The following is a 17206-nucleotide window of genomic DNA, read 5'->3' as shown; positions in this document are numbered from 1 at the left end:
GGATAATAAGTGGCCACTGTGAGGAACCAGCCTAGGAGTTGCTAGACAATGCAGCAGAACGTACAGACACCACATGGATGGTGTAACCGTATGATGTCCATTTAAAAATGGACCTATTGACTTCTACGGGAGTCTCCGTTCTGCAAAAACGTACTGTATGCATGTAGGTCCTATTTTTTGCTGAACAGATCGGCTGACACACGGACCAGTTGTCAAAATGGATGTGTGGACCACCCTATGGAAATCACCGGGTCCTTTTTATGTCCATAAATCAGTATCGTGATATGTGGGTGAGGCCTAAGTGGCTTTATAGTGTATTAATGTATCTACTGTATATGGAAACAGCTACTGTAACAACCTACCTTCAGCAAAGCTACAGTCCCTTTATTAAGATGGTTGAAGGTTTATTAAGACAATTAGTGTCCATAACAAATTACCTGTTGAAACAAGGACAGCTTTTTGGCAAGGGCGGCTGGGAATTCTTGCTCGCACACCGAGCTCTTCGAGAAATGACTCCACAGATTTGAGTCATCCAGATTCAGGCTCTGATACAGAAGCGGCAGAGAGGCCTGTGAGACGAGACATCAGGTTCACATGTAAGTGGCTAGAGACATATTTTAACCACACATTCATTTTAATTAAGCAATAAATTCTTTCTGACGGGGAGTATAAGGGATGAGATAAGAGAGAAAAGGAAGAGAAAGTCAGTAAATCCCGGTCGCAGGCGTGTGAACTTCCACGCGGAGGGTAATTATAGGAAAGCGGAATAAGGAGAATTCTCCTTTCTCCAGCCTGGTATCTCGCCCACCATTAGACAGGGCCCACTGTAAGTGCTCGGGGCTCGCCTGGGAATGGACTCATTTTTCAATATCAGGTGCAGATTAAAATACCTTTAACAAGGCCACGGCCCAGGCTCTTTCCTGCTCAATCCAGGATGGGATCTGATCACGGACACTCTTCTGGGAATCCTTTAAAATGCAGAAAAAAGAAAATATGAGATATATTGTAATACAGCAACAGAGGAAAAGAGAGTAAGCACTCCTAGTATAAAGCATGTGAGATTCATTTATATATCAATATCTAGGTGTCAATATATTCTACAGCATTGTATGGAGACATCCCTCACATCCTTTCCTGTCCCCAATGGGTCTCACAATCTAAATTCTAAATGAACCTACAAGTATAATTTTGGAAACTAAAACACTTAAAGGGAACCCACATAAACATGGGAAGAACATGAGACATTATTTTGGTTGGATATTTACCCAGGGCTAGAGATGAGCAAACCCCAGCGATCTGCATAGAGATGAGCAAATCACTCATCTAAAAGAAGCAAAGCGCCTTGTCTTATCAGCGCTCCGCTCATCAAGTCAACTGCCTGTCAGTGCTACTCCGCTCCCTGCCACTCATCCCAGGATTCTGGGAAAAGCTGGAGCCAAACCTGGGAAACTTTTCCCAGTTTCCCAGGATTGGATCCAGCTTTTCCCCGGCACCTGGGGTAGAGCGTCAGGGAGGAGAGCAGCGCTGACAGGCAGCCGACTTGATGAGCGGAGCGCTGATAAGACAAGGCGCTTTGCTTCTTTTAGATGAGTGATTCGCTCACCTGATTCGTGTCGACCCCCGTCCGCCATCTTGGAACAATGATGTCATCTTCGGGAGGCCGGCCAGACAGCTCCAGCCGTCCCTCATGCCAGCCCCCCTATGCCGTGTCATCAGCTACTCAGCCGCGATTGGCTGAGCATTTTTTTTCCTTATTAGAGCCAGATACTGGAATATTCTTTCTTCTAGTGTGTTTTTTTATTTTCTTCTGTCCTAGTTGCAGAGAGCTGGCTGTTTTAGGGTCCATTTACACAGAAACATTATCTGACAGATTATCTGCCAAAAATTTGAAGCCAAAGCCAGGAACGGATTTGAAAAGAGGAAAAACCTAAGGCTTTCCTTTATGACTTGATCTCTGTTTATAGTCTGTTTCTGGCTTTGGCTTCAAATCTTTGGCAGATAATCTGTCAGATAATATTTCTGTGTAAATGGACCCTAAAGCTGGGTTTACACGGAACGATTATCGTGCGAATTTGCACAATAACGATCGAATTTGAACGATAATCGTACGTGTAAACGCAGCGAACGACGAGCGAGAAATCGTTCATTTTGATCTTTTAACAGGTTCTTAAATCATCGTTCGTCTTTAGCAAAAAATTCGCCGATCGTTCCGTGTAAACAGTCGTTCACTGATTTTACCTATGTGCGAGATAGGCTTAAGCGATCGCAAAACGAATTTTCTGTACGATATATCGTTCCATCTAAACGCTGATCGTTATAAAAGAAAAATCGTTACTTAGAAATCGTTAATCGTACGATTGGGCGAATTATCGTTCCGTGTAAACCCAGCATTACTCCATTCACTTAACTCCTACAGATGATAGCCTGTCTAAAAGGAAAGCCAAGATATACTGCAATGTAATCCGGGCAGACCCTCTGAGATTAGTGAAGTGAATGTAAACTAATAGCGTCCATCACAGATATTACTGTGTCTGTGCATGGTCTGTTGCACCTTCAGTGCTGCAAATGTGACTGCGTCCTTACTTATATGTATCCCAAAATGATGCATAAAAAATAGGTGGAAGAGGCTCCATTAAACTCAAAGGGGGAACTGGCTCAGTTGCCCCTAGCAACCAATCAGATCCCACCTTTCATTTTCCAAAGAGTCTGTGAGGAATGAAAGGTGGAATATGATTGGTTGCTTGCATGTTTGATAAACCTCCCCCATACTGCCTATTTTTGAAAGGTTGCCAATGCATACCAGTAACACAGGAGCATAACGTGATGTGGATAGACCACAAGCGGTTAATACTGTATATAAGGGGCTAATGGTTGTCAACTTTGATTAAGAAAAGGTGCTGTAAAAAAAAGAAATAAAAAAAATAAATTGAGAGAATATAATAGTGCTCAAAAAATAAGGACCCTGTAATGGAGGTTTTCCAGTGGATCACAAAGGTCGTAACATCTGAAGCCCGGCAGCCCAGACAGCAGATAATTGTGGAACAAGGATTTTTACGCTCATTTTTCCTGAAGCTACAGGCAAAAGTAAGGATAACAATGAGATTAATGGAGGTCAGAGGCCCTGAGCTCCTCTCATCAGCTGGCCGCACACACACAAGCATTATAAATATACTATATATGTGTGTGTGTATATATCTATCCACACACATATAGTCAATCTTAAGACACAATGTTGTGCCGTGCAGCCTTCAGTTTCTCCCATCATTCTGCATTCAATACCCCAAAAGGGACAACACAATATTAGAAATTTTTGCTACTTAATTTAAAAGTAAAAGGAAACCTTGCATTGCTATTCAGATCCATTACTCAGTACTTAGCCGAGAAACCTTTGGCAGTGATTCCGGCTTTCAGTCTTCTATAAGGCCACAAGGTTTGTAAACCTGGATTTGGCGATGCATTCTCGGGGATACCCCCTCGAAAAAAGAAAGTGATGCAGTTAAAGCTTTCGGTGCTCTCCTGTTTTTTCCCTTTGTTGGTTGTGGTAACCCAAGAGGTGCGTGTGTATAACCTGTCAGGTGAGGGTAGGATTTTTTTTTCCTCCTTGTTCCGCATGATTTTATATTTTTGAAATTTATATACATAAAAGCGAAAAATAAAGATGAATATATATATATATATATATATATATATATATATATATATATATATATATATATATATATATATATAAAAAAACTGGATTAGTGGTTGGTCTGTCATTCTTTTCTGCAGATCCTCTCGAGTTGTCGGGCTGGATGGGGACTTTCCGTGGATGCCATTTTCTGGTCTCTCCGGAGATGTTTTATTGGGGTCAGGTCAGGGCTCTGTCTGGGTCAGTCGTGTACATTCACAGAGATGTCCCTAAGCTGCTCTTGTGTTTTTTGTCTGTGTGCTTAAAATCAGTGTCTTGTTGGAAGGGGAAGCCGCAGCCCAGTCTGAGATCCAGAACAGCTATCCCTCAACACTGACCAGTCTCTCTGTCCCCCCACAGCATGAAGCTGCCCCCACCATGCGTTACTGTAGGCATAGTATTGGGCAGGTCATGGGCATTGCCTGGTTTCCTCTAGATATGACACTTAAAGGGGTACTCCAGCGGGGACGAGGTGGCTGAGGGAAAAGACGTCCACTCACCTCCCCGGTTCCAGAGACGTGACGTCTCAGGTCCACTCAGCCAGTCAGTGAAGGAGGCAGGATCAGTTTCAAGTCCGCTCAGATCCGGCCTCCTTCGCTGAGTGGTGAGTGGACGTCTTTTCCCTCAGCGACCTCGTCCCCGGTCCCAGCGAAAAAGTGCCCCCCCCCCCCGCTGGAGTACCCCTTTAAGAATTGAGGCCACATAGTTCAATCTTTTTATCAGAGCAGAGTCTTGTTTCTCACAGTCCTTAAGCTTTCTTTCAAACATCCAGGCGCCCCCCATGTCTTTTACTGCAGAGCAGCTTCTTTCCGGTCACTATGCTATAAAGAACAGCCTGGCTGAGGTTGCAGTTGATGTTTTGGAAGTCGGTCCCATCTGCACACAGGATCTCTGGAGCTTAGCCAGAGTGACCATTGGGTTCTTGGTCACCTTTGTTACCAATGCCCTTCTCCCCCGAGTACTAAGGAAGAGTCTTGGCTGTACTTTCCCACTGCATTGTGAGTGTAAAACAATTTTCTTGACAAGACTATATATATTTACTTACGGATTTCTTGAACATGTCTCCAATGATGACTCCGGTGAAGACATCCCACTCCTGTACAGTCAGATCACAAAACACACGGTGAGCAGTGAATGTATAACATATACAGATACATTCACATGATGATATGTTGTCTCCCTCCATATATAACATTGCTGTCTGTAGAGGGCAGTACTAAAGTAGTCAGTGCTGGTGTTGGGTAAATTCATACTGGTTGGATTTACTGCAGCTCTTATCTGTGGATTTGCAAGCTGGTCAATTGGGGTCTGACCTACAGGACTCCCAATGAATTCTACAATGGAGGTGAAATGTTCAACAAAACAATTGTGGTCCATAATCAGCTTGTTATCCCGCTAGCCTTTGGAAAGATGATAACTTTATGGGATGGGAATATCCCTTTTAAGACTATGGACACATTTGACATGGAAAAATATTTAAATTTTAAGTATGTTAACTTTGCATTGCTTCATTTTCATATGTGTATGCAGTTTGCTTCTAGGTTTGGATTCTTATGTAGATGAGTCCTCCCAGTAGTACAGACTGGACATGAGGTCTTTGTTTTAGGGCTACAGTTTGCTGTGGGTGCTTTGCTTTATCTCTGTGCTTGAACACAGACCTATGCTCCTATGCAGTCTGCCCTACAGTCTGTGTGAGCTGCCCTCCATGTATGCTCTCCTCTAAGTCCACTCAGAGAATGGACAGGTGCAGTAAAAAAAACTGATCTCAGATGGATTCTCCTGACAAAGCCATATGACAATGCATGGACATTCAACATAACGGAATTTCTATATGCTAACATAATACAGCGTCATCCAAAGGGCCAAATTACTGACGGAACCTCAGAGACTTCATCAGTCTCCATGTTCCGCAGTGCTCTGAAGTGTGATGGTTGATGCCTATGGTAAAGTCACATTAACGTAAATTACCAAGGTTTACTACACAGGCCCTTAAGCTATGTGAAGTGTTATCATCACCATATTGTGCAGGCATGGTTTATACCTATAGTGTCAATTATGAAAAAAAAAAAAATGCAAGTAGGTAGTAAGTTCACAGTTTGCTATTAAATATGCAGACTGTATGGAAATCCTTAGTCAACTCATACATCCCCCTATATAGGGTGCTTTATCAGAAGATATACACTGTAAAGATTAGCAATTTCGTATTCTCCCATATGCTCTGTATGGTTCTCCAATGACCGATTTCCTATTGTATGATTTGATGCCGGTGTAAGGCGTATCGTTTGTTATGTTTCTATTTGTTGGTTGTTTCTTATTGAAAAAAACTGCATAAATATAACCTTAAAAAAAAAAGAATATGCAGTCACGTTACCATTATAGGATAATTCATTGGCTACTCACATTCTCCTGGAATATCTCCGGATGCATTCCCCGCACAAAATGTAGGGCGAACATCAACTGATCCGCCTAGAGGTAGGAAAACACATAACTGTGATTAAAAGATTTTTTAATACATGATACATCCATCCTTACCCCCCTATTTCTCACAGTGCATGTGGCCGATTATACAAAGAAACCAGCACACAGAACAGTGAGGTGTAGTGGTTCTAGGGCCCAGGGAATCCCACACCCCGCTGCCTTGACACTACTCAAGGTGTTGGTTTTATGAAAGTAAAAAAAGACACAGAAAACAAAGGTATCTTTTGAATTCTTCTATTGATATCTATCCAGCAGTGCCCCTAGCTCAGCAGGTGGGGACGAGGCTCTTGTAGACTATGGGGGAGATTTATTAAGATCAGCGTTCTCATACGCCAGTCTTACAGTGTCTCTCCCTGCTCTGTACTGACTATTGGCAGGAGTCTCTGGTTCAGATACACCTACTAGATAGAGACGAGAGAATCTCGAGCACGCTTTGGTTTGTCCAAACCCGAGTGTGCAGCATTTCATTAGCGGTGACTCAAATAGCCATTAAGTGCAGCCTTAAGAGTGCGTGGAAAACATGGATAACATACAGCCTATGGCCTATGGCAGTATCTATGATTTCCATCCATCCTCAGCAACCACAGGTAATCTAAGGCCGCATACTTTCCTCCTATAAATTTGCATACCATTTTTCCCAGGATGCACTGCCACTCCTGGAAGACTCCCTATCATAAATGACAGTCTCTGCAAGGAGAAAAAATAACCCCCCGTGCCTTTTTTTTTTTTTTTTTTTTTTTTTAAACCCCTCAAATGGACTTCATTGTGAAAGAGTAAATAAGAAAAAAAAAAAGTATGTGAGAGTATGTGGATTTTTTTTTATTCTTTTCTTTTTATAAACAACTGCATACAGTTCTAGAAACCTTTGTAAGATTGCTTCTAAATATTAAAAACACTATTAAAAACACATCTAATGACAAATAGCAGACGTTTTAAAATAATGGCCATTATTTGGCGCTAACTGACGCCTGTCCATTAAAAACGGCCATCACTTTGACGGCACTGTGTAAACAGCGCAACCCTGCAAGCTTTTTATGGAAAACCCACTGATGAATGTGTAACAATGTAACAAATTAGACACAATGTAGAATTTATTTTGCAGCAATGCTGGTTGTACTAATAACAGGGAATCCACACAATTCTATGAGGACGTTACTTTGCCCATAATTTAATATGAAAGACAGTTTTTCTTCCTGTTGCAGTGCACATTCACCAGAATCCATCTGAGGTATGATGGAGCTATTTTAGCAGTGTAAGGCTTCTAGGGGGGAATAACTCTACAATACAGCTCTGTATGCAGTACTATATGGCAGCAGGCGGAGAGCTTGCGGCTCCATTGTATAGGGCCGTAGGGACTCTGTGCCTTTGTGCAACCTTCAAGCATACAGCAGGGTTATATTATGCCGCAGAACAGGCATCTGTACACTCCAGAAAAAATATAGGCGAATACAAAGCGAACCTCCCCTGGTGAGAGTCACTGGGCACGCTGAAAGCACTTCCATAAAGTTCCTTATTGTAGCCTCCCATCCTCTGGTAAATGGAGAACACAAGCAATGATTTGTAGGTTTTGGCTATACTATCTGGGACACAGGAGAGGCCGCTTTCTGCTCCGGAGCGGAGTTAATTGCTGTAATCACACAGGAGACCTCAGGAAAATGTAAAGCTGCTTTGCCTCTAATTCAGGTCATGGTGCTAAATAATGAAAAATGTAGCTTATTACTAGGGATGTGGAGAAGTTTCCCCTCCTCGAATCACTTGGGGAAAGTCTTTGCCGTGTTAATAGCCATCGCTCCATGGCTGCTCTTTCCAGGCGGTACATATGCCAGTACGGCATACAGCCTGGAGGGGTGGACCAGCACAGGCCCAAGGCAGCCATTAAATACTATATGGTAGCTGTATCACTCTCACATAGACAAGGGATGAAGCAGCCTGCAGTGAGGAGGAGCCCTGTATAGGGTCATTGAGTATAGCTGCCTTTACATTGTAGCTGCCTATATATCCTATTGCATATAGTAGCTGCCTATATACTGACATCTCTGAAAACATTTAGGTAGTGTACCCTCACATCCCATGCCCCACCACCACCATGGTAGAGTACCCATTACAACACCCCCACTCCAGGTAGTGTCCCCAACACAGATGCCCCGGTAGTGTACCCATTACAGACACCCAGGTGGTGTACCCATCACACGCCCAGGTGGTGTATCCAAAAAAGACCCCAGGGAGTGTACCTATCACAGACTCCCCAGGTAGTGTGCCCAACACACACCCCAGAGCTGTGTACACATTACACATCCCCAGGTAGTGTACCCAACACAACCCCCCCCATGTAGTGTACCCCTCAAAGACCCCCAGGTAGTGTTTCCAACAAAGAACCCCCACCCCCCCCCCCCCCCCCGGTAGTGTATCCAACACAGACCCCCATGTAGTATAGCCAACACAACTCCCCCATGTAGTGTACCTTTCATAGACCCAAAGGTAATGTATCCAACAAAGACCCCCCAGGTAGTGTATCCAACACAGACCCCCCAGGTAGTGTACCCAACACAACCCCCCCATGTAGTGTACCCCTCAAAGACCCCCAGGTAGTGTTTTCCAACAAAGACCCCCCCGGTAGTGTATCCAACACAGACCCCCAGGTAGTGTATCCAACACAGACCCCCCCAGGTAGAGTACCCAAAACAACCCCTCCATGTTGTGTATTCCTCACAGACCCCCAGGTAGTATATCCAACACAACCGCCCCCCCCCCCCCCCATGTAGTGTACCTTTCACAGACCCAAAGGTAATGTTTCCAACAAAGACCCCCAAGTTAGTGTATCCAACACAGATCCCCCAAGGTAGTGGTTCCATTAAAGACACCCCCCCAGGTAGTGTACCCATCACAGACCCCCAGGTACATAAAACATACTTGTATATGGATCCAAATTGGTAATGATACACCATGACACCCCAGCACTTTTCCCTTCTCATTTTTAAGATAAATGAGGGTAATAAATCCATACAAGCGCCCATATCACACCCCATCCTGTACTATACCCAGCCACACACAACAAAGAATATTAATAAAACATATGATTTCAAGCCCCGGCACATTAGTAACCTGGAGACAAGAATATATCACACATTAAATGTTGACAATTCCTATTCACATGTCTGGGAAATCAATGAATGTATGATGGATAGGACAGGGAATGGCAGACAGGACTTATGGACAAGCTACTAAGTTGTGTCCTGTTTTGGTGCCAATAAACATTCCTTAAAGTGAGAGTTCACCACAGGTAAAACTTTGCTTTTAGGGGCTGTCCAGTGTAGAAATCCATTTCTGTATATCACATAAAGGTAATTCTGAAATAAAGGAAAAGAAGTGGGTCTTCCGTTCAGCGCTCTTATCTCATAGGGTTCTTTTACACGGCCCGACACTGCTGCAATAACGAATGGCGATTAGTGAGATACAGTAAGAACATTGCTTTATTAAAGGGGTATTCTGGAGAAAAAAAAAATGTTTTCAAATTAAGAAAATACAGATTTGTAAATTACTTCTATTAAAAATTCTCAAATCTTCCAGTACTTATCAGCTGCTGTATATTCTGCAGGAAGTGGTGTATTCTTTCTAGTCTGACACAGTGCTCTCTGCTGCCACCTCTGTCCATGTCAGGAACTAAACAGAGAAGTAGCAAATCCCCATAGAAAACCTTCCCTGCTCTGGACAGTTCCTGACATAGACAAAAGTGGCAGCAGAGAGCACTGTGTCAAACTTGAGAATATACAACAGTTCCTGCAGGACATACAGCAGCTGATAAGAACTGGAAGACTTTTTTTTATTAGAATTACAAATCTGTAAAAAAAAAAAAAAAAAAAACTTTCTAGCATCAGTTGATTTGAAAACAATTTCTTTAGCATCATCAAAGTCGGCCTTCTGTTAACACGATGATTTAAACGTCCTCAAAAAAAAATAAAAAGATGCAATCAACAAATGAAAGCAATTTGTTTGTCGCCTGATCGCTGCCCCTTTTACACGGGCCAATTATGGTCAGTGAGCATTCCTGCCTGCAAATATTGGGTCCTTGTAGAAGGACTTGGAATGGAGCCATTCATTCTCTACAGGAGGTGCTGAAAGTAGCTGAGCACTGTAATGAGATCACAGGGGGTCCCAGCAGTTGACCTTCATAGAATCTGACACATCCCCTATACAAGTTATTTTAACTAGGAAAATCCTTTTAATAATTCATCATATGAGCTTCTAGTATTTTTTTCTCCTTTTTTTTTCAAAGTGACCTTGGGCTTTGGTAAGAAGGGAGACCCCCCCCCCACACACACACACACACACCAGACATCATACATGTAGATGAGAACATTCAATGGTGAAAAGTCTCTTCCTAATGAAAATGCTCCCGTTTTGCTCCTATTAAGCTCTGACATCTGCTTCATCATCTAGTTACACATGCAAAAGAAACATAATTCTCAATTATTTCTAACTATAAGGGTGGACCCTGAGAACACCAAGCGTAGCGGCGGATATATATCCCGCCAGGCCATGGGTGCCCTTGTCCAGAAAGGACGTGCTGCTCTTGTTGAATGGCTTATTCTTTATCTTTAGTATATATATATATATATATATATATACATACAGTATATATACATATATATATATACACATACAGTATATATATACATACAGTATATAACAAAAAAACAAAAAAAAGTGCAATTGTAGACGGCACTGTGCGGCAAAGTGTTGCTTGAAAAAGGTTTCAATGGGAAACTGAAACGTTGTATTGCACATGAAATTTGGAGTGCCGCCTTATCTCTATTGTTATATATTATATACACACACAGTGGTGCCTTGGATTACGAGCATAATTCGTTCCAGGGCCGTGCTTGTAATCCAAATCCACTCTTAAAACCAAAGCAAATTTTCCCATAAGAAATCATAGAAATGCAGACAATTGGTTCCACATCCCAAAAATAATGATTTATTATTCTGAATAACATGTAAAACAAATAAAACAAACATTCAGAAACAGCAGAATATGTGATATTATAAGTTACTGTACAGTAATGGAGAGGATGGGAAACACAAGGGCGGACAGAGACTGCAGGGAGCATGAAGGAATGAGCAGGGCAGATGTGGGCACAGTATAGCAGCACTCTCTGTCCTGGGAGAGAGGGGTTACAGCTATGGAGAGATTACCCCCACAGTCCTGTCCCCTGATGTAAGCCCCAGCCTCAAGTGGATCTGCTATGATTTGGAAGGTGAGGGAGACTTCCTGGGACAGAGTACAGTGCTGTAGATCCCGCTATACAGACCATGCCCCTCCTCCACTCGCCCTCCCAACCAGTACAGGGAGCTCTTAAACCAAAGCAATGCTCTTAAACCAAGTCACAATTTTGAAAAACTGTGAGCTCTTAAACCAAAACGCTCTTAAACCAAGGTACCACTGTATATGTATATATATATATATATATATATATATATATATATATATATATATATATATTATATATACTATATATACATACACACACACACACACATGCATACATACATACATACAGAGAGAGATTAGATTAGATAGATAGATAGATAGATAGATAGATAGATAGATAGATAGATAGATAAAAATATTCTGTGGCGCAGCACTCCTTCAAGACGAATATAAATGGTGCCAAACAGTAAGCACCCTTGTGACCATAGGTGCTAAATTATATAATCAAAAGAATCTCTGTGGCACTCAAAAAAATAGTGAAAAAACTTGTGGTTTATTTGCCCATAACCGCAACGTTTCGAACTCGCAATGAGTCCTTTCTCAAGCAGTGTTCAAGCACATATGGCATAAGGTGAGTATAAATACATACAAGTGATCATTAGCAACAGTGGAAACAACTTAGCAATTAGTGTCAACAGAATCAAAATAAACAACGACACGTGTATCTCAAGCAGTGGCAATCATTTACAGTGCAAATCTGTACAGTGTAAATAAAGAATGTGTAATCACCAGTTACAGTGTTTAGGAAAGTGTCCATAAATTCATTAAGTCCTTAGAAAAGTCCATGGTTTGTACAAAGAATCCGGAATCTCAGGGATCATCACCCACCATGATGTCAGTATATCCGCGGCTCCCAAGATGGTGAATTCGGCGTTGTCCAGGACCAACTGCGCATGTCCAGAGTGTCACCGCATAGGATCATGCATCCGCGATCCATACTGTGACGTATTCAGCTGGATTAACCGCTTCATTGCTAGCCGAAGCCGATGCTGTACATGGCAACAAACAGACCAACTGTTTTACAGTTGGTCTGTTTGTTGCCATGTACAGCATCGGCTTCGGCTAGCAATGAAGCGGTTAATCCAGCTGAATACGTCACAGTATGGATCGCGGATGCATGATCCTATGCGGTGACACTCTGGACATGCGCAGTTGGTCCTGGACAACGCCGAATTCACCATCTTGGGAGCCGCGGATATACTGACATCATGGTGGGTGATGATCCCTGAGATTCCGGATTCTTTGTACAAACCATGGACTTTTCTAAGGACTTAATGAATTTATGGACACTTTCCTAAACACTGTAACTGGTGATTACACATTCTTTATTTACACTGTACAGATTTGCACTGTAAATGATTGCCACTGCTTGAGATACACGTGTCGTTGTTTATTTTGATTCTGTTGACACTAATTGCTAAGTTGTTTCCACTGTTGCTAATGATCACTTGTATGTATTTATACTCACCTTATGCCATATGTGCTTGAACACTGCTTGAGAAAGGACTCATTGCGAGTTCGAAACGTTGCGGTTATGGGCAAATAAACCACAAGTTTTTTCACTATTTTTTTGAGTGCCACAGAGATTCTTTTGATTAGATAGATAGATAGATAGATAGATAGATAGATCTAGACAAAACCATGAAAGGAACGGTGGAAAAAAAAAATCTTCCCACTGCAACAATCCGCTGGGAAAACAACACGACCCCCCCCCCCCCACACACACACACACACACACACGCAAGTGCACTTTAAAGTCTGTATAACTGCCGAAAATTGACAACAAATTCGTATTCCGGTTTCCAGCGTGGTGGCGGAAAAGAAAATATAAACTAAAGGGACGCTGCAAAATAAAATGATATACGGTGGGGAGAGAGAAATATATTTGTGCTGGAGAAGCTGCTGGGGACAGAGACCGAGGCACTGCTGAGCTCAATAATAGAGTCCTAAGTGTTTACTTGTGTTGTCTGCGCCCAATCCTGCGCTCAGATATATAATCTGCTAGAGCCGCCGGGTCAAAAGGTCCATTTTAACTTTCTGAGTCACTAAACACAGATAATCCACAGGTTTTATTTTCTTTCATGGAACAAAAATAACATTTAAGAGGGGGGAAAAAATATATATATTTTTTTGCAGTTTTATGTAGGAAGGGAAAAGACAAGGGGGGAATAGATCAACAGGACAAGGTGGAAACCTGCCACAAATTCTGTGTGGCATCATGCAGCTATATTTATAGTATGTCTTAAAGGGGAACTACACTTAAAAGTGGATATTTCAGTATCAGAAAATTGTATTTAAATAAAATGATCACCCCAAGAAACTGTATATAACTTACTAATATAGTGTTAATACTGCATTACCATGGTTTCCCTCGAAATAGGTGCCAGGAAGTTGTGTAGTCGTTTTATTTTCAGTGTAGTGTTGTCTCAGGTGCAGCCCGGCTCCTCCCTCTTTCCCGATACAATGCATCATACTTTGCTTTCTCATGAGGTCTGGCTGGATCTCGTCTCTAAGCCAAAGCCCTGCCCACTAAATGATGTCACCACCTTTGACCACCCCCCCTTCCAGTCTACATCAGCATATCCATGTCATATACCCTACACATAGACATATCTTTATTGGGACATTTAGGAAAGACTAAAGTGTATTTACAGAATGCTATCTGATGCTGAACGATTCCACAGACAGGGAATGAATGCAGCAGGTGCTGCAGCTTCATTGAAAAGCCAGTTAACAGAAGACATGGGAGGGAGACAGGTTAGACATCATGGACAAGAAACGGAGTGGTCAGCACCCAGTCTTATGCGCTCATGCCCTCTCAGATAGTTGTTTGTTGAGCACAAAGGTTATAGCCCCTGGATGCCGAGGTGTCCATAACAAAGAGAAGCAACAGGATTCCTTCAGCTCATATAAAATGTTGAATTTTATTGTAGAAATTACTAGCTGTTTCTTTTAATGAAATTTCTACAATAAAATTTAACATTTTATATGAGCTGAAGGAATCCTGTTGCTTCTCTTTGTTATAGACATCATGGACATGATAGAGAGCTGACAGGTCAACCTTACGTGAAAAAAAAAACTGAACTGGAAGATGTCTCAGGCGTTTGGCCTATGGCACATGATCAGACACGAGGATCATAAATGACGCCTGATAAAAGAAGTCTTCCCGAAGACTTCACAAGCTTCAAGTTACGCAAAGAAGACAATCAGGGGCGGATTATAATGTGGGCGGTTTGGACGGCCGCCCAGGGCCCAAGGCTCCGGGGGGGCCCATGCCGGCGCCCACATTATTAGTATGCAGGGTGTTACACGGCAGCATAGAGAAGGACCTGCCGTGTTTTCTGCAGAGCAATGGGGAAGGACCTGTGGTGACGTCATAAGGGGGCGGGGATGAGAACGGGAGAGGATGCTAATGGATGAAGGACCTGTGGTCATTGTCATGTGACATTAGGGGGCGGGGCTCATTAAACCTCCACTGTGTATGATGGGAGTTGTAGTCCTTCTCTTATATCTCCTCCTGTAATGTCCTCTGACCTTCCATAATAACAGGCTGGACATGCTGGGAGTTGTAGTTCTCCTCTTATATCTCCTCCTGTGATGTCCTCTGATCTCCCATAATAACAGGCTGTCCATGCTGGGAGTTGTAGTTCTCCTCTTATATCTCCTCCTGTGATGTCCTCCGATCTCCCATAATAACAGGCTGGACATGCTGGGAGTTGTAGTTCCCCCTGGTATACCTCATGTAATGTCCTCTGATCTCCCATAACAACAGGCTGGACATGCTGGGAGTTGTAGTTCTCTTATATCTCCTCCTGTGATGTCCTCTGATCTCCCATAATAACAGGCTGGACATGCTGGGAGTTGTAGTTCCCCTTGGTATACCTCATGTAATGCCTCCTGATTGTAATAATGTCTGGCAACTCCTTCTAGCAACTCCATTCTAGCCTGCTCTATAGTGAAGAAGCGCCCCCCCCCCCCCCCTTTTAGATTTCCTGTGGCTGAACAGGAACTCCCCCTCTGGTGTCGTGGCACTTTGCTCCCCTGCGTACAGTGTCAGTGCAGCTGTATGCTGCACCAGGTGGGCGGGACACGGCGCTGCGTTGTGAAGAAGCTGGCGACGTGAGTCACGTGACGTGAGCTGACTGAGTCTGCACCGCCCATGACGAAGAAGAGCAGCAGCAGCCACCTCCGGCTCAGGAGCAGCCTGTGTCTGTGTGAGCCATTTTAACATTTAAGTTATTTTTCTTGGGCAATGGGGGGTGCTGGGACCGGAACATGGACCATCGAGGGCTTAAGGGAGGGGGGCTGGGCTGGCAGTGGAACCAGCTGCAATTGGGGCAGGTGGCAATATGTTTAGGGGAGGGGGGGCTAGGGACCAAGTGGCAATATGTCCATCGGGGGGGGGGGGGGGGGGCAGGTTGGGTGGACAGCCCGGGGCCCATGGTACATTTAATCCGCCACTGAAGACAATATGTTATAACATATGTAATAAGGCTTACCTTAAATAATGAACGGCACACATACTCATAGACCATATGCTTCAAGGAATTGATCAGTGATTTGATTCTTAGTTCAGTACTGCCTGGTTCCTACCACAGAAGAAAAGGAGAATATTAATAACAGAGAGAGAGATTTATAAAAAGGTGAAGATATTCAGAAGTTGCCTCATTCCTGGGTGCATCCCTGGACGGACAGAAAAAGAGAGCGCGCGCAAGGGAGATGAAGAGAAAGAGAGAAAGAGAGAGAAAGAGAGAGAAAAAGAGAGAGAGAAAGAGAGAGAGAGAGAGGAGATAGAAAAAGACAGATAGACAGAATGACAGATGGGAGAAATAAAGAAAAGTTATGAGAAAATTATGGAGAGAACGAGAGAGAGAGAGAGAGAAGGGGGGTGTAAGGGTGGGTTCATACTGAAGAATTCTCGTGGATAAAGTCCGTGGAATTCCGCAGTATGTCCGTGCGCACGGCCGCGCACCTTCCCGTGACATGTCACTTCCTTCGGAGGACAGCGGAATACGTCGGCGAATAGAATGGTGTCTATGGAGGCGGCAGAAAGGCGCGTGGCCGTGTGCACGGACATACTGCGGAATTCCGCGGACATTATCAGTGAGAATTCCTCAGTATGAACCCACCCTAAGATAAAGAAAGTTAAAAGTGAAGAAGATAATGAGGGATAGAGAGAAAGTGAGGGTGAGGGAAAGGGGGAGAAATTAAGAGAAAGAATGTTGAGAGAGAGAGAGAGAGAGAGAGAGAGAGAGAGAGAGAGAGAGAGAGGAGAAAAGAGAGGAGAAAAGAGAGGAGAGAAAATAAAAAGGGGAGAGAACAGGAGGGACAAAGTCAGACAGAGAGAGAGAGACACAAAAAGTGGAAAAACAGAGAAAGGAGATGAAAAAACAATTGATTGGAAGAAACACAGAAAGAAAAAAAAGAGATATGGAATTAGAGAAATGAGAGAGAGAAAGCGGAAGGAAACATAAGAAAACTAAAGAGAAAAATAAAGATGAAGAAATAGAAAATAAACAAGATAGATACTGTGTTTTTCCAAAAATAAGTCTTATATTATCTTTCTTTGAAAAAAGTGCTTGGACTTATCTTCGGGGTAAGTCCTGTTTGCGGATAAACACAGATATACAGCTGCTACACTGCAGCCCCACTCCATATGGTAGTCAGCCGCCATACTGTATGTCCCACTGTTGTTAGGCTCCTATAAGTTCCCCTGTAGTTGTACCCCCCATATTGTATACATTCCCCCCACCACCACCACTGTAGTTCTTCCCCTATGCTGTATACCT

General features: G+C 43.1%; 1 protein-coding gene across 3 annotated transcripts in view; it reads right to left on the bottom strand.

Annotated features, from left to right (window-relative positions):
• Nucleotides 1-17206, bottom strand: part of DYNC2H1 (dynein cytoplasmic 2 heavy chain 1) — a 276780-nt gene that overhangs the window by 135648 nt on the left and 123926 nt on the right. For all 3 annotated transcript variants that reach the window (XM_069969745.1, XM_069969746.1, XM_069969747.1), the window contains 5 exons: nucleotides 15917-16006; nucleotides 6071-6136; nucleotides 4716-4766; nucleotides 891-968; nucleotides 438-569 (listed from right to left, as the gene is read on the bottom strand). In XM_069969745.1, the coding sequence (XP_069825846.1) occupies nucleotides 438-569; nucleotides 891-968; nucleotides 4716-4766; nucleotides 6071-6136; nucleotides 15917-16006 (417 nt within the window). The remainder of the gene's footprint in view (nucleotides 1-437; nucleotides 570-890; nucleotides 969-4715; nucleotides 4767-6070; nucleotides 6137-15916; nucleotides 16007-17206) is intronic.

This window comes from Dendropsophus ebraccatus, chromosome 5 (genome assembly GCF_027789765.1).
Source record: "Dendropsophus ebraccatus isolate aDenEbr1 chromosome 5, aDenEbr1.pat, whole genome shotgun sequence".
NCBI lineage: Eukaryota > Metazoa > Chordata > Amphibia > Anura > Hylidae > Dendropsophus > Dendropsophus ebraccatus.
This window is presented reverse-complemented; position numbering and strand designations above follow the sequence as displayed.